This window comes from Lepisosteus oculatus, chromosome 24 (assembly GCF_040954835.1).
Source record: "Lepisosteus oculatus isolate fLepOcu1 chromosome 24, fLepOcu1.hap2, whole genome shotgun sequence".
Taxonomy (NCBI): Eukaryota; Metazoa; Chordata; class Actinopteri; order Semionotiformes; family Lepisosteidae; genus Lepisosteus; species Lepisosteus oculatus.
Window position 1 is genome coordinate 14,328,409 of NC_090719.1, and position 24,027 is coordinate 14,352,435.

The window sequence follows — 24,027 nt, forward strand, 5'->3', positions numbered from 1 at the left end:
ATAACACATTTAAAAAAACGATGCCTCAGTACCAGTTAGGCAAAATAAATTAATAGAGCTCCATCTATAACCTGAAACTAATACATTTACTACTTTTCAACTTTTAGCATTAATCCCATGCAATCTAACAAACTACTTATTTTCACTGTGGTATTAGTTACGGGTAGGCTCCACTCCCAACTCTTTCGTCTCTTGGCTACTCCAATATCTTACTCCAGTTGCACTTGTACACCGTATCGGAGCTCAGTTCTCTTTCCGTGTTTGTGAAGAGCTCTATCCTGGGTCAATTAAACCACTTCATGTCATATTTCCTGCACCTGACCGAAATTTCAGGACCGAGCAGTCTGAATCTCAGGAGGAGGTGGCCAGAGCTGTCCCCAGAAAGATGGTCGCGCTGATTGTACAGGTACAGCATTTCCAATCCCTAAAATGGAAATGGTTGCTTTTACCAGTTAAGCACAAAAACTGACTTTGTGGTTCTGGAGCAGCGAGGATGGACGGATCTTTCTGAACTTTAACGTGAAATGGATCACCGAGCTAAAATCCCCTTAGAATTGGAGTGTCTGGGGTTTTTTTTTCCATCTGTGAGAGAATGTAATGCAATGGAAATCTCTGTTTCATCAGTTGAGGTCACTCAATAAAAAAGATGATTGTCACCTCGTGTGATTTTAGTTTTCTCATATACTGCCTATAACATGCTGTAGATGGACAGATGTATACACCTGCATACACCTTCCTTCAAAACCCCTGCTCGGCTTTTTTTTCTGTCCTGTTTTTATATATATATAAAAAAGGACTTTATATGCTCGGTCGGACAGACAGCTGACAGCTGTACATGCAGAAAGTGAATACAGTTGGGTTCGGTTCAGTGCGAGGGGGGGTTGAATCATTAAACTGTCACCGATTTCGCTATGCGGGTGAAACACTTCCCTCCCGGTGGAGGTTGCACGGCAGCCCCTGCATTCACTCAGAAATGAGCAATTGCAAACGAGCAATTTCGCCGCGTCTCGGGCGTCACTTTTTTTTTAATAACGTGATTATTCGCCCCTTACAAAGATGGACCTCCCCCCCCTCCCTTTTCCAATTTTTTTTTAAAAACCCGGCAACAACCAACGATCGTGACATCATATCGGGTTGCAAACAAGGCTGTTCCGGCGAGGGGGGCGGAGACAGCTCGACCAGTCGGCGCCCAGGCCCGCAGCAGCAGCCCGACGATGGCGCGCCCGCTCCGCGTTTGGCAGCGCTGCCGGCCCGGCGCCCTCCTCCTCCTCCTCCGGCGGGGAGGCTCACTGGTCGCGGCGAGGGGCTCCAGCACGCAGCCGGCGCGGCTGCCCAGGATGGAGTATCAGGTATGGGGCTGGGGGGGGAGGGAGATGAAATAATGTGGCGTGGGTGCCGATACACAGAAGCCGGCAAAGACTGTGATGGATGTAACCAGAGAAAACTGTTACATCAGCTCTCTCTCTGCCACATGATTTGTGATGCGGGCGACCATGCTGGGCTCCCGTCTCCCATGTGCCTGGTGCAGCTTCTGCTGAGGGCCAGGAAGTTGGCTTGGTCGTGTCCAGTAGATATTGAATACGCTCTCCGTCTCTTTTTTTTTTTTAAAAAAAAGACAGGTTTATCAGCTGTTGAAGTGTCTTCTGGCTGTCGGCGAACGCGAAACTGGCGGCTGGCTTTTTTTTTTTTTTAGAAATGAACCTAACAAAACCTGTACCTGGTAATATACAGTCTACGTTGTGGAAAGCTGAAATTAAGCACCAACACACACGCACGCACACACACACAAATGATTTTGCGTGGTTGGCTAAAGATTTCTCACGATCCACACTGAATATTAAACGGACTTTGACCCGTCTGTCCCCTTCATTACGTTCAGTAACGCTTATTATACCTTCACACTTCTGAGTCTGTGCCCATGGGGTTGTCGGTACAGGGGCAGAAATGTACGATAATCGATTGAGAACATGTAAGGAACGAGAAATGGTGAGTGTGAGTTCTTTTAACTTACTCTGTGAATTTTACTACCAAATGTATGTGCTTGTATGCGTTACACATAAACTCAGCAGACTTGTAGGCTTCTCTACAAGTTTGCCCCATTGGCAGGGATTTTCGGGTGGCGTTTAAGTCTGGTGGAAAACCGTATTTATTTCCAGTGTTTTCTCAGTGCAAGGGCTCCTATTGAAAAGTCGGTTGATTTGCAGAGTTCAAGGGAAATTTCTTCGCTGGCTTTTAGGTTTCTGACAGATCCTTCGCACACGTCCCACGTCGTACAGAAAAACCTGCTTGCGTAACCAAATATTGCTCAGCTCCAACCCGAACGACCTGAAACCAGAATGGACCTGGATGAACGGGTCTTTCTAGAACTAGGAGTTTTAGCAAAACTTGAAGCCCTGCTGAAAATGAGTCTTCTCATGCGGAGTCTTTGTCAGCGCTAATCGTGGGCTTTCATGTATGATAGTTACGTGATTGATCAACGCAATTCGTGTATTAACATGTAAAAGTTCATCCCACGCTAAAACGTAAAGCGAAGAAAAACTCCATTTAGGTTGTTAAGTCTCCTTCAGCTGTGAGGGCGAGAGAGGAAGGTGGTAGCAGGGATATAAAAGACCGGAGAGAAAGTGTCCAAGCAGTGGTAGGTCTGGAGGAGAGGTGTAACAGTTGAAATGTGTAAGTGAATGGAGAGATCCCAGCAAGAAAGTAGTCTACCATTCAGAGTAGGGGGAAGGTGGGATCCAAGTTTAAGGATAATCTTGGCTTCTTTTGCACAACTCAGCCCTCAAGCATTAGTGTATAGAAGATTCTTAGGAAGTAAACAGACTTTGCCGTATAAACTGTGTAAATCAAATCCCTGTACTTGGAGAACAAGTCTGCAGTGAGAAAATGAGTAATACAATCGGAGTTCTGTGCTTAGGGTTGTGACTCAGGGCTGTAACCTGAGCTCCACATTCTCATTGTGCCTGTGGGGAGGTGCAGAATTCAGGATAAACCCCGTGAGCTGCTTCTCACTGGTTTTCGTTGACTGTCCAGGTTTCGTTGCTGGCTTGTGCACGTGAAATAAGAAATACGTTTCTAACAGCGCTAATACAGCACTTTCCTGGCCACCCCCCCCGCCGAGCTCTTGAACCCGCGTTGCTGAGTGTTTTGTGTTTGTTGCCCCCGGGAGGACGCGGTGTGTACCCTCAATACGCTCCAGACCAACGCCAGCTACCTGGAGCAGGTGAAGAGAGAGCGCGGCCAGCCCCAGATGCAGTTGCAGGCCATGAGGACGTTCCTTCAGCGCAGTGGCCTGGCGGTAAGTCGGTCTGGGTGACCAGTCAAATCCAGCGTCGTGTTGGAAGAATAGACTGCACTAGTCAGATTGCTTGGTGACGGGTGGAGTTTGCATGTTCTCCCCAAGTTCACTTGGATTTCCAGAGTGCTCTGGTTTTCTCCCACAGTCCAAATGATATAAAATTCTGTTAGGTTAACCTGCTTCTAGGAAAACTGGCCCTGCTGTCAATGTGTCTGGGCTCTGTCTGTGCCCTGTGATGGACTGGAGTCCCTTCCAGGGTGTATCCTGCCTTGAGCCCTGGTTGCTTGCTGAGATACTGTAGGCTTTTGTTTCCCGATGACCCTGGATCGGAAGAAGCAATCAGAAAACGGATCAATGCCTTTGTTCTGTGCAGTGCTGTTAGGGTTACATTAGTACAACATTAGTAGCCATTATTTAATATAACATTATTAGAACGATTTATTATCCAATAATCTCCCATTTCCAAGTCTGTAACCCATGCTTCACTGATGTTACTTGTTCCTCTTTCTTTGGAATAATGAACAAATCTGGAGGGCTCTGTAGTGTAGCAGCTAGTCTTATCTTAGTCTTTGCCTGTGAGTGTTATCTCTTCTGGGTTTTGAAACTTACTTGGGTTGGTTTTAGGCCTTTTAAACTAAAAGGAGGAAATTCCCTGGAAAACTGCAGTTTTAGTCTTGTTGAATGTTTGGTCATTTCTCTTTTGTAAATATTGTTTTCCCTTTCACAAGACCTAAGTAAACAATGCTTGTTTTTTTTTATACAGACTGTATCTGTGCAGCCCAGCTGAGTTTGCCCAAACTGGATGTCACTCATATTGATGCATTCCACACCAGAATCATTTAGAAATAGTTTGCTTAGGCTTGTTAAGTCTCTTTGATTTGCTTTGCTTAGGTTCTAGTATAAGACGAGCAGTGTGCTCAGGTCACGTGTCCTGACTGAAACTGTTTTGTCTTGAAGGTAGAGGATCTGGACCAGCTTAATATTATTCATGTAACTGGGACTAAGGGAAAGGTAAGACATTTCAATAACTCCCACTGAGTACATTTACACTGCTTTCCTATTTATTTTATTCCGTAATCTCAGTAATACCCAGTTATAGTATCCAGCTTTGCTGTTTTGTTTTAAAATCTGGCCATGAAGTATGTTTCTATTTCCAAAGAAATAGATAGTTGACCCTACTTTAAAATAAACGATGCAATTTAAGGTTTGCAAACTTAATTCAGATTAACTTGCAATGCACATGGCTTCTCTTCAAGGAAGTTGCAGATATTATAGTCCCTGTCCAGTCTTCACAGGTCATTTTCTAATTGTTTTTCAGTTTAAAAATATTTTTTCAAAATTGGGTTAACACTTGGGTTATCTCATCAAATATGAAAGTCAAATAAGAGTCAGGTACTAACACCAGCTAGCAATCCAGTTATATTATAAGGATTGTACTTATATTAATAAGTACATCTCCTAAAGTCAGGAAATACCATTTGCTAGATGGCTTGTGTGTCCTTGTATTCTCCAGCACATCTTGATAATAGAGTAAAGACCAGGCTGACAATTCATTAACAATAAATAATGCAGACACACACGACATAGTTTCACTGCTGTTTTACAAATATCTTAAACTGTAGTGAGACTTTGTAGATCGTCTTGTCTCTTGCAAATGTATAAAATCCCACAATTCTGGTCTTGTAATCTAAAAGCTATACAAGACAAAGAGGGAACCTGTGTCCTATTCAAAATAAAAGCAGATCCTACCCAGCACTAAATCTCCTTCTCTATATTCACAAATGAATTACAGTCAGTTTCCCTCTTCTAACAGTGCACAGCTAACCTAGGAGAGGTGTTTTTGTCCTGCTAATTCCACAGTTAAGGAATTTCTGGTCTGACCCCCTTGAGGATTGCATGATGACCCTCCTAGGAATGGTATGTCACTGCTGAATCTGTAGGTTTTAATGTAGCTGATTTACGGATTCAGCAGTGAGTGTAATCTGTGTTGATTGCTGGTAATCTGTGTTCGTCACCTTTATCTTCCTCCATGGTTACTTTCCTCGTGGCCCAAGGACAGCTCCTTAAACGCAACAAAACAATACCCATTAAACAATGGGGACAACAGACTTCCAGAATGAAGTTACTTTAAGGGACCTACAAACGTTTAGTTTACTAAACCAGTTACCTCACCCCCATTCTGCGGCAATAAATTTGGATCAACTCCAAAGAGCCTTGTGATATACTTCTGGTGCATACAGTATGCATCGGCATGTACTGTATATGCACAAGTTTTCATAATATCTGTAATGAGATCTGTTGGAGCCCAAGGGCTATTTAAGGTATACTGCATGAGTCTCCTTAACAGCTTCCATATCATGTGTTCTTTAAATTGACAACGTGCTGTCTGTTGGTGAGCAGATCCAGTGTAGGAACAAAGAACACTTCAAGGAAATCGCATTGAGGGTTTCATAGTGCGGGAAGGATTAGCACTGTCAGAGGGACGTAACCTTCAATGCAACATACAGGCCGCAATAAGAGGGCATATAAGGGAATGACACCTATTTAATGTCAGGTTGCTCATGAAGAGGCTTGATAAGGCTTTTGGATCCACATGCTATTGCTAAAACAATGTTTTACAATATTCATTAACTAGTTGTAAATGTGCCAAACTATATCTTCAGAAGACAATAATGATAATCATCTGCCATCAACAGGCCTTTGATTTTTATAGTGATCTCATAGTTTATGTACACCTGCACTCGGTACCATTTCAAAGTCCAAAGCAGAGAAACATTGCCATCTCTAGACACTGTACTGAATGTGATACTAATGGCCTGTACACATGTGGGAGATATTGACGGTGAACATTTGTGTTTGCCGTGTCTCAGGAGGAACTAGCTTCTCAATCTGAGACTGAGCAGGTGGAATATGTCTGAATTCTCTGGCTGATGAATTTTAATCCATCATAAAACCTCGTCTTTGTTCTATCCATTGTGGAAGAGCAAGAGGTGTAGTACAATGTCAATGTTACTGCTTGTATAGCATGGACCAAAGTGCAGTTTTCTACCCAAAATATTTAAAAAAAACAGGCTCATCTGCAGTAAAGATATATAGCACCATTGCTAATACTTTCTCAAAATCAGATTGTTTTAGGGTGAAAATGCTTTCTACTCAAATATGGACATTCATCAAAACCAAATTGTTTGGAAGACTCATGGGGGTGTATCTTTATTTTTGCTTTACTTTTTTTAAAGGGATCAACGTGTGCATTCACAGAGCGCATTCTTAGGAATTGTGGGCTTCGCACAGGATTTTACAGGTGAGTTTAAAAGAAAGCATTCTTGAAATCTAGGCAGTGTCAGTAAGGACATCAATTACCAATTTATGCTAATATAACAAAGCCTTTGACTGATTGTTAAAAGAGTCTGTTCTGTTTAGTTTTGTTAAATATGAAATATGAAGTGATATTACAAGTAAACATAAAACACTTCATATAAAGTATTTCACATTTACAATATTTTGGAAATTCTAATAACCTAATTTCTGTCTTGTAATTTTAGGCTTGCCTATGAATGTTCACATTAATTTTTCGAAACAGGCAGTTCTGCCTCAGCCATTAACAATTTAGCAATGGTTTTGAATTAGATGAGTACAGTTGCTCAAGGGCTGGCGTGTGAAGATTTGATTTTATCAGTGACCATGTGATTTCATTTTGCAGTTCTCCACATTTGGTACAAGTCAGAGAGAGAATCCGAATCAACGGGCAGCCGATCTCCAAAGAGCTCTTTACAAAATATTTCTGGCAGGTGTACGGGCGATTGGATGAGACTAAGGTATGTCTACCCAGAAATATGCTGTCGTTCATTTGAAGTTTTCTTAGGGGGCATTCACTTTAGAGACTAGTGCGTTCTTGACTATGTAATTAGAACCGTAATGTAGTTGGGCCTGAAATCGGGGAAACTTTAAAGATTGAGAATTACAACGACGGAGCTTGCAAGTTTTTAAGTGACTTCATTTTTACTCAAGATATTCTTTTCAGCGATGAAATTGCGTGACAAGTAACCTACACCGACCCCCAATTTGAGTAACGATTTTCTAGTAATTAGATATCTCTTTTTAACCGCTTCAGCCAGTTCAGAGTCGTGGGTGAGGAAGCAGCAGGGACTGTACGGGGCAGGCTGCTCCCTGGACCAGTCCGTCACAGGACAGACACAGACACGCTCGCACCAGGGCCGGTTTTTCAAAAAGCCCATTAACCTCCCGGTGTTTGGATCGTGGGTGGAAACCGGAGCTCCCAGACAGAACCCGACTGAACGTGGGGAAAACATGCAAACTCCACACAGACAGCTGCCCAGGTCCAGGATTGAGCAGAGAGCCCTGGAGCTGTGAGGGAGCAATGCTCATCCCTGCACCACCACCTTAATTTATAGTGAATTTAATTGGTTTTCCAGTTTGAACGTGGAACCGTCTTATTTAAAAGGGAAAGGATTCCCGAAAAAACATTTTTTTCTCGTTACTCGGAAGACTAAATGCTGTTGGCTCCCCTGCTGCTGGTTGTACCCAAAAGAATTACCTTCGACGCCAAGAGGTCAAACAGCCCAGGCACCTTACCGCTGACACAGGCTCCTGAGATTTATAAGTAGCTGTTTTCTTGGCAGGAAGGAAATGGGTAATGAAAATAGAAACAGCTGAATCTGTTTACGGCTTGAGCCTGTCTCGGTCCAAAAGGCTGTAGGGGGCTGGTAGTGCAGAAGAGTCCATGCTCTTATCTCTGTGTCATAAAAGGGAGAAACGCCGTCTTAACATTTGATTATGGCAAAGTCATAGGCTGTTCTTTTTAATAAAACTCCACCGCCCAAACAAATGTGCTGCGTGAAGTCTTCTAAAATTCGAATGATCCTGAGGAGCAGTTTCTTTGCATTTAAAATGGAGCAGAAGTGGCTTGGTAACCTGTTTGTCATCTGCCCTGTGACATTTAGCTCCCTCATTTAAATGCGCGGATCAGATTGGCGTGTATCTGGGCTGCGGTGAGTCTGGTGATCTCAGTGGCCAGTTCAGTAAACCGATTCCTTTCCTCTGTCAGGATTCAGCCGTGCACTTTGTATCATTACTGGGCTCAACACTTTTTTTCTAAAAAAATAAATAAATCCGTCAAAATGCTGACAACTGTAGGCGGAGATGGCAGAGAGAATACCTAGACCTTTTGTGTTTCCTGAACACGTCCTGGTTTGAATTTGAGTAATTGAACCCATTTTGATCTCTTCTTCCCCCAGCCTGAAGGTTTTGTGTTTAAATCTAAGCCTTCACGACTCGTGCACTTTTGCACTGCATTCCCAGTCCTCCTTTCATGGATGAGGTTTACTTACAGCACTTCCATTGATGGGGATAATTGGTTAATAAGCATGGGGGCCGCTTGCTTTAGTGTTGGGATCAAGGCTGAGAACATGTGATAGATTTACCAATTAGCCGGAAGAAAATGAATATGCTTTAAGAGGCATCGCGTCTTGTGAACTCATTTCCTTTTTTCACGTGTGTTGCTGGGCAGCTTGATGGCACGCACAGTGGTTAGCCTTGCTGTCAGTCAGTGCTGTCAGTCCTGGGGGATGTCTGTGTGGAGCTTGTATGTTCTCCCCAGGTTTGTGTGGGTTTCCTTTCAGTGACATGCTGGTAGGTTAATTGGCTTCTGCTACAGCTGGCCCCGGTGTGAGTGTGTCCGTATGTGGTCTGTGATGGACTGCTGTCCCAGAGGAAGAAAAATAATTATTCCGGAAGTACATATGCTTTTATGTATTTTAAACAATTAGGGTTTTGGTTCTTTTTGCTCTTTCAGGATTCGCACTACGGCTCCATGCCGGCTTACTTCCGCTTTCTTACGATCCTGGCATTTCACGTCTTTCTGCAGGAGAAGGTACGTTGTTTTTTGGTTCCGCCAGTATTTCTCCCCCTCTCTCTGCAGAGTGTGGAGGCCTCGTAACTTAACTCACGTTTCATCACGTGTCATGTCAGCAGACGTTTCTCATAACGAATGTGTTCAGCGGAAGCTAAATGGAGAATTGTTTATTCGAAATTCTTATCTGCACCAAACTCTAATGGTTTGAGTTCCCTCCACTAAAGTAACCAACATTGTTGGGATGAAGGATGTTCACAAGTTGGAAAAGTTCCTAATTCTGAAATATACTTCCTGGTTGTTCTTTCAGAGCTGAAAGTCAGCATGATACTCAGTATTTTGTCTTAATTTAACTTCAACTTCATTCTTATCTCATCTGATCCTTTCACTGAACTTTCCCTTCATGTTTTGTAGCCTGTTCACAGTGAACATTTACTTCCCTTCACGCTCAAGGGTTTAAGGGTCTTTGAAGTGAAATCAGTCTTCACTCCTCAGCTGGTGTCTTAAGGTTCCATTGCCAACAAAAAAAAAAATTAATTGAAAATGCAAAAGAACCCAAAGACTTTTTTATACTGCTGTAAAATGCCCTTTCTAAAAAAGCATGTAGCCTCAAGTATTCAAAATTATGTAATTGTTTTCCTTTTTTCACAGAATGGTGCATTGCTGGTAAAAATGTCACAAACTTAATCAGTAAACTTTAAATTAATCATTACTCTTTCTGGTAAACACAGACAGGCACTTCAAAAACCATAAAATGCTTCAAAAACCAATTGTTTCACTATTCTCATGAGTCTAGAGTCTTCTTCTAAAAGTGTATTTGTCTCTCATGCAGTTTTAATTACCACAGTTTTGTTAATGCGGTTGTCTTCACCTTGATCATACCTGAACAAGGGGAAAGACTATTGCGGGTTACTGTGGGTCAACCAAAGTGCGCATACCTCTGGAAGGAACGTTGCCAAAAAAGGTTAATGTTTTGCACAACCAAGGGCTGCTTGCAGTTGGCAGATACACAACGATACACAACTCCGGTGTGACTGAGGCACAAAGAGGAAAGAGAGACTTAAGCATATAGGTTTTGATGGCTTGCACTTCTGTGGGCGGAGCAACAGAAGTAGTTCAGTTTTCACCTCAGCCAAATACATTTGAACTTGTTCATTTGGTGCCTTTAAATACATGAATTGGACTAGAATACTCAATCCTTCATATGCAGACAGCTCGGCTGGATTCGGACTCGTACCCTCTGCTGTCTCGTTCCCAAACCCTGTAAAATATCTCCCATAATCTCCTGGAACACTGTTGTACTGAATTAATTGTGGGTGATGCTTGTTTTTTTGGTGTTTTACAACGCAAAGAAACTAATTAAGTCCGATAAAAAAAAAACGAATTTCCCCCAGGAGATGACGAAACATGAACTCAAGTTCACTGTGGATATTGGCAAGCAATATATTGATTTTAATTTTGAGCGTGTTGTGAAGCCACTGTGAAAGACGGCCTTCAAAGGGCAGTGAGCACAGTGAGTGCCCTTTTGTCAGCTTGAAGAACTTTTGAGATTGGCTTAGGGTTTTCCACTTCCGAAAATCGAATTCCTTATCTTTTTTTTTTTCCTCCTCTTGCGTGCAGTGGGAGGAAAAAAAAACAGCTCTGCTAACATTTTGCATCTGAGGGTTTAAAATGGTTCCATTACTCTAAACTATCCATGTGTATCAAAATGTGCTTCCACTGCCAAGTACTTCAGCAATTACTGTCATGTTGCAAGGCCAATACGCCCAACCATCCTAAGAAAGTATCAAAGCAGATTAATTCATCAGAATACTAAATCTCTTTACATATTGCAGTATCCACTTCTTGAAAACTGGTTGATTTCTATCACGTTTCCAAACTTATAAGGGGAACCCAAGATATATATATACACCTATATATTTAGACTTAATACCTTAAAATCACTTTTTTTTTAATGCAGGTTGATTTAGCTGTGATTGAAGTTGGGATAGGAGGAGCCTATGACTGTACAAACATAATCAGGTAAGGAGAGTTTAACTTGCACTGAATCTGTGTTCCATTCCTTCATTAAAAAGCCATCAATTCCTGTTCGCTTTGAGCATTTGAGAGTTTGACGTTAACTAGAAAACCTTGAGTACTTTGAATTTATCAGGGTTGATTTAAGAAATACCTGTACCTTTATACAGTGACACATGGTCCATATACTTTAGCACATTCATTGCATGCCTTGGAATGCACAATAGTATCTGCAGTCATTTAAGAATGCGCATGCACATTCATTAAAATCCACATGGAAGATGTCAGGAATTTATTGCAACCACTATCAAAGCTTTTTATTTTCTGCTAAGGCATGTAGTGCTAGAAGCCACTTCTCATTGCCTGGATGTAGATTGAACACTGCCTGTTCTGGGCGACTAGTCTATAAAAATATCCACCAGGGAGTGCGAATTGAAACGCCCTCCTTTCAGAATGTAAACTGAACGCCTGATGATGGGGAGGTTGAAATTACATGTTGGGCTGTGGGTTGGGAGCTTGGCAGTTCACTGGTCTGGTTCTGTCTGAGGGACCTTCAGTTCTTCATGTGGAGAAGGGCTTCAAGTAGCCTGGCCACTGTTCTGGCCTGTACGAGAGCTCAGCTGTCCATGCTCCTGGCTTGCGGACAGAACCGCAGCACGTGGCTGGCCTTCTCCCTGACTCCTGTTTGGGGGGTTGTGGCACTCTGTTGGAGCGAATCATAAGTGTTTCCAACTGAAGGGTGAAGGATCTAAAAAGAGAAAAGACAAAGATGAATAACGTTTTTCATCGAAACACCTCTGTCCTTGGCGAACGCGTCACGCGAATTAGTTCAAGTTCATACAAATGTCTGATAAGCACCGAGAGATAATGTAGTTCGGAGCTTTTTATTTTACTCTCCAACTAGGGAGACATCCAGTATAACTAGCTGAAGGTTGTCACATGGAACATTTTTAGTCAACGGCAGTGTAATCGCAGGTAACAGTCTTTTTGTGTTTTCATTCAAACCTATTTTGTTTTCTCCGACAGGAGGCCTTGGGTTTGTGGAGTATCTTCCCTGGGAATCGACCACACAAGCATTCTGGGAGACACTATAGAGAAGATAGCCTGGCAAAAGGGGGGGATTTTTAAGGTAAGTGAGGAAATGGCTCTCAAGCTCTGCAGGATGGGAAAGCTGTAATCTTATCTATTAATTCAGGTGGGGAGCTGCATCAGCATGCGTAGGCTGCAGAGGGACAAGTAATAGGTTTATTCCATGCTGAAAATATGTACAGGGGGAACCTGTCTTTGTTCGCTATGAAATACCCAAGCTAGAGATTACCCATTTTCCTATTCTTTCCTTTTTTGGTTATTTTTTCTCCTGAATAGCCCAGGTGTGTTCCCTTTCTCTCCCCCTCTTACGTATACGGCCCTGCCCCTTGTATGATGGGACACCTGTCATTGTATATGATGGCAGCCCCCCATGTAATTGCAGGCGACTGTTGTTGACATGCTTGGTTTTCAGGTCCCTGGTCTTCACAGATTTTGAAGGCCCCTTTCACCTAATTGGCTATAAAACACTGAACTGAATCCGACTTCTTGTCCGGTTAGTTGGTTCAGCTGCTGTAAATCATCACACTCGGAGACCGTATGAAAAGCAGACACAGATGTGGCTCCTATTGCCCAGGCTTGCATGTCCCCAGATTGAATCTTTTTATTTCTAAGACCGCGTGAGTCCGAGCTGGTATTTCTGTGTTTTAAGCTACACTCAAAGTTGCTCTGGCTGCTACACCAGTGTTTTTCCCCCTGCAGCCAGGAGTCCCGGCGTTCACTGTGAAACAGCTAGAGAGCCCCATGAATGTCCTGAAGGCCAGAGCGGAGGAAATTGGGGTGAGTTATCTGCCTCGTGCTGCGTTTCCAGCTCCGATACCACAGTGGTGTTTTGATCGTCGTCTGCTTTTCTCTGGAGTCCGCTTCGCTTTTTTTTTTTTACATTTATGTCTTGGGTTACAAATACATTTTTCATTTTTGTCACCAGTGTACGCTCATGGTTCCACTTGGCAATGGGGCGAGAATTTGAAATTGATTGAAATCCCACCTAGTTCTCCGTTCAAGCTAGAGGGAATTGTTTTAAACGAAGAATAAAAAAGGTGCTTCTTTCCAGACCTTGACGTCTCTTTTAGGATGTGGGTTTTCTGCGTTGCAGCTAACCCCATGCTAGTGCCTCTGTTCCCGAGAGTTTGATGGGTCGTGACATGCGCGATCTTGTCCCCAGTGCTCGCTGCAGGTGTGTCCCGACTTGGAAGAGTATGAATCGGGGGGCGAGCGGCTGAGACTGGGGCTGGAGGGGGACCACCAGCGATCCAACGCCAGCCTGGCCCTCCAGCTGTGCTCCAGCTGGCTCCGGCGGCGAGGCATTCACGGTAACGCTCCTGGTCGGGGTGCTCAGGGGAGCTGGGCAGCAAGAAAAGGTCGGAGCTGTCCTGTTTTTCTGCAGTCCTGAAACGAAAGCACGGATTGTACACCTCTATCCACTTCGCTCGGGGTTTCATCATTTGTGTTAAAAAAAAGTGATGAGCTCAGCTTCAGAAAAAGTTCCGAACTCCAAGGAGTCGTATCTCTTCGTTCTGTTCTTATTTTTTTCCCCCCAATGTCCAATTGCAGATTTCATCTCTGTTCCGAAGAGGGGCTTGGCTGAGGATGTGCCCTTGAACAGCCCCTTTCCCAAGGCTGCGTCGTTCAAGCCCAGTCCGGTCATGGTGAATGGTGAGAACAGCAGCAGATGCACTGTATCCCATCACGTGGGCACTTGATATACACAGCCGTCAGGAGCACAGTCAGAATATACCAGATACTACACGGGCTCTTACAGAAGCGATGATAGTGTACAAGGGGTGAACCTTGGAGCACATTTCAGCACTGCAGGGCAGCCACTGTTACATACTACATGACCTGTTACAAAAGTGAGAGTGACTACAGCATACAACAGGTGAACCTGTAAACAAGGATCTCAGTTCGCCACTACCTGCATGAGATGAAGCAGCTCCACTACACAAGAAAATTGAGAACCTGCGAGTGAACCTATCTGCCATGGCTGCTCAATGTCACCCATATCCCTGTGGAATGGTTATGGCAGCTATAAGACTTGGACCTGAGTTCTCTGGACTGCAGAAGGAGACGTTTCCTCCTTCTCACAAGTGGGGAGAGACACTGGGCTTGTTATGATTCCCAGCTTAGAGTGGAAAAGGTCCTGGGTTCAAATCCTAGAGGAGCCCATTGGGTTAAAGCAGATACCCTACTTTCTTTTAAGAAGACCCTGGATCACGTAACTGCTGAATATCAAATGGGATGAACAGGCCACACAGCTCCTTTTCATTTGGCACCTTTCTCGGGTTCTTGTGTTCAGTTGCACCGTGTTCTTGCACCCTAGCCAAGTGTTGGCCATCCACTCTTCCCTGCAGCAAAGGGGCTGGGTATTTCACAGCTTTGCAGCTTTGTAGGGCAGGCCAGCGTTCCAGTGTGCTTTGCACACAAAGCTTTCTGCAGTGGCCGAGGGCAGGATGAATGGAGCTGACAACCTTGGTGAGATACCAGGTGCTGTTCCATCCGTCTCTCTGCAAATTAAACAGCTGTACATTAACCATTCGTTAACGTTGTGGCACGATGCAGCAGTTGGGAATGAGCTAGAGGAATTCAGTGTGGGAAAACTCCAGTCTGCTGCTCCAGGGGAGCCTTTCCCCATCCCTGCGGCGTGAGAAACGGGAACGAGTGCCGTGGTCTCGAGCGTCTGTCCCGGTCTCTCCCCCGCAGGGCTGCAGAGCACCGAGTGGCCCGGCCGGACCCAGACGCTGCGGCACGGCCCGGTCACCTACTTTCTGGACGGCGCCCACACCATGCGAAGCATGCTGGCCTGTGTGAGCTGGTTCAGAGACGCTGCCGCCCGCCAGGAGAAAACCACTGAGTAAGATCACCACCAGGGGGCGCTGTACTCCAGACCTCGGGAACCACATGGTTCACAGTGCTGCAGCAGCATTGCTTCAGGTCTGCAGTGAAACAGAGGGCAGACTTGTAAAGGAGTTATTACTGTTGTTCGATAACAGTATTAACTGCTTTACATTACACAATGTATTACCCTGACATTTTTAGGACAGGCGGTGTGGATAGTTTCATATGCATAGCATTCAGATGCATTTTTCAGTTGCTGGTCAAGCTCTCCAAATAGCTTAGATGAGATCCAATATTAGATCTGGAAGCAAACCACCAGTTGCTCTTCTTGAAGTGACCCAACTGTATCGTCTTTGTCAAAATACTAGCCTGGTGGATACTAACCACAAACAGTGACCACTATAATAAGCAACAGATACATTGCTAACCTGCATCTCAAGAAGAAAATGTTTTGGAAATAGAAAATAGATGCATAACTGAAGCAGGAGAGTTTGTGGAATATGACTTATTAGTCAAAGGGCATTTCAGTCTTTAGGTACAAATAGCTCAGCACCTGTTAATTCATAGATTTTGCCCATGTGCCATAGGCATTAACCAGGAAAGACTCATACGCTCATTAGAGTACTTAAGAAAATTAAAATCCAATTTCAAAGCAACGGTAACAATGGGGTCCCAGTGGGTTTCAGTGAGTATCATGTATTGGTCAATTTAACTGTAATATGTTTTAGTGTGAGGGCTGCACAGTGGTGCAGTGATTAGTATTCAGTTCCTGTGGTGCTGTTTCTGTCTTCATCCCATGCTTGCCTGGGTTTCCTGTGGAGTTCCAGTTTCCTCCCGCAGTCCAAAGACATAGTGGGTTAATTGGCTTCTGGGAAAACTGGTGTGCGTCAGTGCCCTGTGATGGACTGGCTTCCTGTCCAGGGCGTATCCTGCCTTGTGCCTGTTGCATGCTGGGATAGGCGCCGTCTCCCCTGCAACCCTGAATTGGATGAAGTGGTTAGAAAACAGGATGGTTATATAGGCTTAATTGAACTAGTCTCTCACTAAAGACTCTTAATGACCGGGTTTAACACCTGATATTTGTGTTTTTTTCCCCGTTCACAGAGGGCCTGTGGTTCGCGTGCTGCTATTCAACGCTACAGGAGAACGAGATTCTGCGGCGATGCTTAAACTCCTGGTGGTGAGCAGAATCCGTCAGGCGCTCAGACGTGTACAGCACTGAGGCGTCGCAGTGCGCCACGAGATGAAAGACATCGTAAAGTTTGAATTGGGGAATTTTTTTTTTTGAAGGACCTAGAAACTGGAATATTGAAAGGAAACCATCCTCATTTCCACAATTCTAACCCACAGGCTTTAAGAATGTCCCATCTTTATATTTTATAAGATCACTTTATTAGCCATATACAATTTCTTGTATTAGGAATTTGTCTTTTCGCAGACCCCAGCTTGTTCTCCATGAGAGACGCACAGACAGGGAGAGAAGCTTGGGGTCAGAGCGCAGGGTCAGCCATTTATACGGTGCCCCTGGAGCAGCTGGGGTTAAGGGCCTTGCTCAGGGGCCCAACGGAGTAGGATTCCTCTGCCGGCCGCGGGATATGAATCGGCAACCTTCCACCCACAGGCGCGCAGATCCTGAGCCACAGTGCCACCGCACTGCCTTTTCTATTAATTTGTAGATTTGAGGAACACAGAAATATGTGATAACGTAGGAATCTCAATGGCCTGTTATGATCAGATAATCACCACACCCGAAGAAGGCTCCACAGTTGGAACAGTTTCTTTTCAGCATGGAATTGGCCTTTACTTGTTCTACTACACCAGTATGATTCATTGAATAATCAAAATTAACTGCAGTGTGCAACTGTAAGCTTAGAATTCAGTTTCTCCTTGTTAAATATTGCTCTGCAGCAGGTCCGAGTGCAGGCCTGTGTCAGATTGCACTGCCAGGTTTTTATGAGAGACAGCAGAGAAACTTTCACACCCTTTAATGTACTGTACTAGTCTTCCCCAGTTGTGACAGCAGTATGAGCAGACAACAGACTTCTTATAATTGTTCTCATTTGGTGTTTCTATATTCTCTCTCTCTCTCCTTAGCCTTTCCATTTTGAATTTGCTGTCTTCTGCCCCAACATCACTGAAGCCGTCTCATCAAGTAATGCAGGTGAGAGATCCCATATTCCCAGCCTTCAAGAAATCTCCACTTGTTTTAGCTGAGTAACATTAACTTCGTTGTCCAAAGCAGCTCAAGTCAATTCCAGACCTGGGGTGCTGTCTGTGTGGAGTTTGCATGTTCTCTCTGTGTTCACATTGGTTTCCTCTTAATCCAAAGAAACACTGGTAGGTTATTTGGCATCTGGGAACATTGGTGTGACTGTGTGTGTTTCTGTGTTTGTGTGCTCTGTGATGTCCTGCCTGCTGCTGGTCAGGATAGTCTCCATCTCCCCCCACATCCATTACCTGGAAAAAGCAGTTAGATTGGATTAATTTCACTATTTCTTTTGTCAGCGTACTACGGTTACATCTCTATAAAAGATACTTGGAACTTCAGCCCTCGCAGTAACTGTAGATTCCTTACTCGATATCCAGCCTTCTCATCGCTGGAATCAACAAACTTCTGACAAACAGAAGCCATCTTTGCGTGATCAAAGCTTTGATTTCATCTTGGACCAGAGTACATTTTCTTTTTTACTTTCATTTCAGAAAGCAAAATTCCAAAACGGGCAATGAGCTATTTGCACGTGATACCAGGCGGGTGTTGTCCAAGATGTTACTTCATCGAAGAATCTGGGGGAGGGGGGGAGGTCTATTAAAAGAGGAATAAAAACCTCTGAAGTCATCACTCTTCATTATGAAGGGGCAAAGGAGGTCCTGGAAAAAAGAAATCAATATTTTAAATCTATTAAAAAAAAAAGAAATAAAAGTTGGGAACCAATGTGTTTGCGAGTTCATGTTTTCTGTACCCAGCAGACCAGCACAACTTCAACGTCACGGTGGAGAACATGCTGACGCGTTGCCTCGACAACCAGAAGAGTTGGCGCCGCCTGGCCGAGCGAGACAGCGCCGTGGCAACAGACGTGCGGATTCCGGAAGGCCTGCCCTTGGTGGCCGAGACGCGGCAGACGGACGCCCTGGTCTTTCCCTGCATCCTCAGCGCCCTTCAGTGGATCTGCCAGGGCAGGGACCCAGTACTGGACTGCCCTGGCACGTTTGCCACCCTCCAGCCTGGTGCCACCACCAGAGCCGAGATTCTGCGCGAGGCTGCCGGTATCCACGTGCTGGTAACGGGCAGCTTGCACCTCGTAGGGGGCGTTTTAAAACACTTGGACCCCTCATTGTCCTCCTGAGGACTGAGCCTTGAGTTGCCTTTCTCAAATAAGCCGAGTTTACAGGTGCAGCCTGTTGGCCTTCTCTTCGAAGGGCAGGCTCTCTCCACAACCCTTCGGAATTTCCTGATAAAACGATTCCCCTCAAAATCTCAGCTGCCAAAACGCTATTTACTGTGCGTTCTACAGGTTTGCACTGCGGAGACCATGTGCCAGTCCCAGGTCACCGTTTTTCCTTGCACTCTGCCTCATTAAAGAAAGGTTTTTACGTTTTTTTTAATATTACATTTGATTATGCAAGTGAGGTGAGTCTGGCCCCTAACCCCCTCAGGACTGTGGGTGAGTCCCAACGCAGACCTGCTTTGTACATCACTGAGATGGTGGATGTACTGTAGTTTTTATATCTTTTCGGCCCATTCAGGACTTTATGAAGGAATAGAGGTGTATTAACTGTAACCTTGCTGAATTTGCAAACGATTTTAAAATCGGTGAGCTAATGAATATCGTTTTTCTCTATTTGTACTGCTGGGAAAGTGGACTTTTAGTTGTTTTAATAAGACCACAACAGCTCATTTTATCGTTCTCTGTGCATTCATTTAATACTTGAAGGTCCACTTCGCCTGAGCTGGTAATCACCGGCACGTTTTTAAACTCCTAGTGTTGTGGTTTCTGTGAGTTTGCCTGGCAGCTCTGGAAACTGCAGTGGAGACGAATGCAGGCGCACAGCGGGTGTGTGTGGAAAAGCTATACGCTTGTAATCCAAGGGGACACTGTTCTCGGGTCATCAGCTGCAGAGTCCCGAACTTGTGTGCAAGGGTGGTCTGATAGAGAAGATCTTTTAAAAATGACCCACATCTAAACTATACACTAGAGGACTCCTATCACTTTCAGGCTCATAAAACTGGAGGGTAAAGAATTGATTCAAATGTAAACTTACATTTTGTTTTAACAATGTATTATAGATCCAGAAGTCGATGACACCCTATTAAAGGATACCTATTGTGGAATTATTCTGAATCCTAACAAGGTCCAGCAGTCACAACAGATCAATTAAAGAAGCAAATACTTGCTTTTCCATTTGAATTATGGAGGGGACCCTCTGTCTTTCATTCTTATGGGATCTTAGAGGATCTTTGACCAAGTAGTCAAAAACATGGTTTAGCTTCTCAACCAAAGGACAGCTCCTCCTACAGGACAACGCCTGAGCTGTCCATTGCTGCTATAATCTGATACTGAGGGTTAGGCATGGTTTGTCTCTGCCTGCACAGTCTATACAGAGACAACAACTCCATGCTTTCCCGGATTTTCAGTCATTGTCTTGGCTTGATCTTAATAATCACTTTATCAAAAAGTGCAGAGCTCCAGAGTTTCAGCTCTGGGTTGTGCCAAATTCTCACCTCATTTGCTTTCAGAGTCCCTACAATGTAGAGGTGCAAACCTGAGACTGACACTTCCTTCGGTTTGAACCTGTTCCTATAACTACCGGTCATGTGCTTTCAGTGTCACTGGAAGGCCTGTTGGAATCTCAGGGGAATTTTCTTCACATATGTGAGGTTGGTCGTTTGAGAATAAAATGGGCTGTACCACCTGCGGGCCAATTTGTTCAGAGGTTTTAAGAGGGTACATCATTTCCAGCTTGAGTAATCTTGTTTTTTAGTTTTCTTTTTTTATCCAATTGTTTTATTGAAATGGTTGAATGTTGAGGACTACATTAACTGAGTAATACTGGACACAGTTCTCTCTGGTGTGTATAATAAAATTTAGTCGTGCTTGACTTATTACACATGCAACTGTAAGGTAATATTCATCAGAATTTTATAGTCAACTGTACAACATTTGTCTTTCGAATGTAAGGTGTCAGGTGGTATATAAGAATTATATGCTACATTTGTATGAAGACTATGGCTTTAAAGCAGTCTAGTCTTCTGTGTGCACATTATTTTGTAATAAAGTACTGTAACAAAGACAGCTATAGAACCTTAAAGTCCCCACCAGATTCTTAAACAGTAACAAGTACCAGTTTTGTTCATTCACAATGCAATGCCTATATTCCTTGAACAATTTTCCATAAATGATGCCATGCAATGCTTTTCCATGTTTGTTTTTTTTACATTTGAAATATAAAACTATATGTACAGAATTCACATAGAGGCAACAGGATGCTTAGAAATTGAAGAGTTTTGGATGCATTTTCCAGTTTAAAGGTTTGGTAAAATCCAGTACAGCATAAGAGCACAGGAAAGGCTACTGATGAGAGAAGATCACTCAGACCATCTTGGTCACCAGGTGGCTGATACCTTCTTGATGCAAGAATATTTTCTGTGAGTTCTTTATGTAAAACATGGAATTCTTATCGAGGACATGGGTCAGATTTCCCCATTACTTACATAAGATCTTGGAAACGATAACTGCTCTGCTTAAGAGAACTGTTCACAAGAGAATTTTGTCTTAAGGCTGTAATGCAGTGTTTAATTAGGATTGCAGTGTTTTTAGTTGTTTTGTATAGAATGATCTAACTCAAATTAATATTGTTCCTTAAGATTGTTTGGCTCTTCTCTCCAAAACTAAAATATTACGCATTTCTTGGTACGTCAACAGCATAAGGCTATAGACTTTACCATCTTGTATTTGAGTCAATCTAATTTGTCTATGTAATCTGCAGTTATAATGGGATTTAATGTTATTTATGTTTAACAGAGGCATGTCATGGTATTCTAGAACACCCAGAGCTATACAAAAGGCTAAAACATCCGCTACTAATGTAACAGTTTCTTTTTGAAATTGTAAGAAATTGAAAATGTTAAAATGGGCTAATTTATCAATCTGTAAATAATTCTGTACCATTTCAGATTTGATTCGCTTAGTAAATTGAGTTTTATTTCTGTTGACACAATTATAAAATTTAATTGTATTTAATGCTTTGCAGTAACTGAACCTACATAAAAAAAATGTTTTTTTTACAAATAACATCTCTGTGAGATGTGTATTTCAGAAAATCTGGTGGACATTTTTATAGTAAAGAAGCTAAACACTTACCTGGTTTGAATGGGTTACTGAAAACCTACTGACTGATTCAACCTTGTCTCTGGACAATATGCTTCTTGCTTTCTTATTGTAAACGTTGCTTTTAATTTATCTCAAATTTTATGAAAATGAAAGATGAATCTTGAAAAGTACATGGAGTTGGAAGGAGCAATTGCTTTTAAAATTATTTTCTTTTTCCTACTGTAGAAAAAGGCAACACTGACTTAGTTCATATAGTTCAAATAGTTCATTTTCAGTACCATGGATTTTTACTGTTGAGCAATGTACACGACCCCATTCAGACGAAGCAGTTTATTCATCAGCTTTGTGGTGGAGAATTACATTGTTAAACATAACTGTTATTCTGGATTCATTTTCCAATAAAAAGTACTATACAGCTCTTTCGAAGTTTGTTCTTCTCTGTTAATTTATCAGTTGTCTTTTTAACGTCTCAGAACTATTACACATCTATAAAGTGGACTGTGAGAAAACACTGCAAAAGATACCATGCTAATAAATGATTGTTCAAAACGATCAGTTGTGTTGTCCACATTGTTGTTGAGTCACTTTTTGTGACTCTTAGGTTTACTGCACCAGAAGAAAGGATCATTATCAAGTCTGAATGTGTATTGTACTGAGATTTCTAGGTACTGCCTGGATCATATGAAATTGACATTGATGAGAACTTCAGGAAGTTAACATTTATATTTCCAAATAATTTGTTAATCTCCAGAAAGAAAGAGATGACTTTTGAATATGGCTTGAAGATGAACAATGGAGACCAGAAAATACAGTTAAGTATAAAAATACCACTCTGGCAATCATAAGAACTGGGATACCTACAGACCATTTTACAGAGCCTGTACAACATGCAACTAAAGAAAAATTCACAGAAGTATCAGGTTGTACATAAAACAGAATTGGTTTGTTAAACACGAAGAGCAGAATTTGCCAGGAGGCACCCTCAACGTAGAAGACTAGATGATGAAAACGTCTGATTAACACAGTCTCAGTTGTACATTTTGCCTAAAATGATAACTTCATTGGGACGTTTGCAGTAGATGATTTACCATTTCAGTGAGAGGGGTGAGCCTGTTCAGTCGAGCAAAGCCTGGCAATGTCAGGGACGAGGGTGGTGAGCTGCAAACGCAGATCTGACTCTGCATCCATTTTGTTGCGGTACTCTGTCTTGATTGCAGTGAGAGCAGAGAAGCCTTTCTCACAAAGGTAGGTAGTAGCAAAGGGCAACAAACGCCACACAGCCTTTAATGAGAGGCCTGGGTATTCGCTCTGTCTTTGGATCCAGAAGTCCAGCAGTGACTGTCGTTTCAATTCTGGCATCAAAGTCTCATCAGAGGATAACTCGAGCAACTTCTCTTGTTCAGCACAGGTCAGATCATTGGGTATTCCATCAACAGTAAAGGGGTTCCTGATCCACTCTGGTGTGGCCTCTGCTGGAAAATACTCCGAGAACTGTTCTTCCAATGACAAGAGGTGCACTGCGATCGCATCTTGAACACCAGCGTCAAGTGCCAAATCATGTGTGTGCAGATGGTTCTCCAAAGTTGGGAAAGCAGAGGCATCACCTGCGTTGATTTTGTTCACAAAAAGCTGCAGCTTTTTCTTCATAGCAATGATCTTGTCAGACACATCAAAAATTGTTAAAGAGAGCCCCTGCAGTCCCATATTCAGCTCATTCAAACGTGAGAATATATCTGCCAGGTAGGCTAATTTTAACAGCCACACTGGATCATCAAATAGACTTGCCAAGGGGGGTTGCTGGTCATGCAGAAACATCTGTACCTCAGAGCGCAGCTCAAAGAGCCTGGTGAGCACCCTGCCCCTTGATAAGCATCTCACTTCAGTGTGTAGCAAAAGTTGCACATGTTCACTGCCCACTTCATCACAAAGCACGTCGAACAGACGTGAATTCATTGGTCGAGCCTTGATACAATTCACAACTTGGACAGCGGAGTCTAACACCGATTTTAAATCCTCAGGCATTTTCTTGACGGCCAAGGCCGTCGGTGGATGCTGCAGTGGGTCCACTTCACATCTAGAGCAACCTCTCCAATTCGTGCGACTACACCGCTGTGTCGGCCTGTCGTCGCTCTAGCACCGTCGGTACAAACTCCGGGAGCGAAACGCACAGAGGTGCTCGGTCTATTTTTCTCCAAGTAATTAACCGTAGAACCGTCCTGAAATGTTTTTTTTTATCTATCGCGCTTTCCTGTGCTCACAAGATTGGCAGGGCTCCAAAATCACGCACACCCTCCTGCCTCCCTATTCGCTAAAGATAACTTCTTTTAATACAGTTGGTCACTTGGGGTCGTAGCACGCATTCCTATACAATGGTATAGAATTGCAGCCCTTGTGTCCACTCAAGTATTAGCGCTATATCGACGTAGCTAAGTACGTAGGCTGCGTTATTTCAATTCAATCCAATTCCAGCTTTATTGTCCCCTAAGGGAAATTTGTTGTAAGGCAAAGTCAAACACAACACAATGACAAATTAACATAACGAAAAGGGAAGAGAATACAGTAGTGTTACAGGAGAAAAGAAAGAAGAGACGCTTAAG

The 24,027-nt window shown here is 43.3% G+C and overlaps 1 protein-coding gene across 3 annotated transcripts; it reads left to right on the plus strand.

The window, feature by feature from the left end:
* The first annotated feature begins 1,140 nt into the window (after window positions 1-1,140).
* On the plus strand, window positions 1,141-21,849 carry fpgs (folylpolyglutamate synthase). 3 transcript variants are annotated; one of them, XM_069183299.1, is made up of 15 exons: window positions 1,141-1,349; window positions 3,167-3,295; window positions 4,253-4,306; window positions 6,532-6,596; window positions 6,996-7,110; window positions 9,108-9,185; window positions 11,125-11,186; window positions 12,207-12,309; window positions 12,969-13,046; window positions 13,432-13,579; window positions 13,821-13,922; window positions 14,967-15,117; window positions 16,206-16,281; window positions 17,196-17,262; window positions 18,066-21,849. In XM_069183299.1, the coding sequence occupies exons 1-15, from the start codon at window positions 1,215-1,217 to the stop codon at window positions 18,443-18,445; spliced, it is 1,743 nt and encodes a 580-aa protein (XP_069039400.1). In that variant the 5' UTR covers window positions 1,141-1,214; the 3' UTR covers window positions 18,446-21,849. The 3 variants fall into 3 exon arrangements, with proteins under 3 accessions (XP_069039400.1, XP_069039401.1, XP_069039402.1); XM_069183300.1 differs by having other exon boundaries at window positions 1,142-1,349; window positions 18,069-21,849; XM_069183301.1 differs by lacking the exon at window positions 1,141-1,349 and adding an exon at window positions 1,717-1,986.
* The last annotated feature ends 2,178 nt before the right edge of the window (window positions 21,850-24,027 follow it).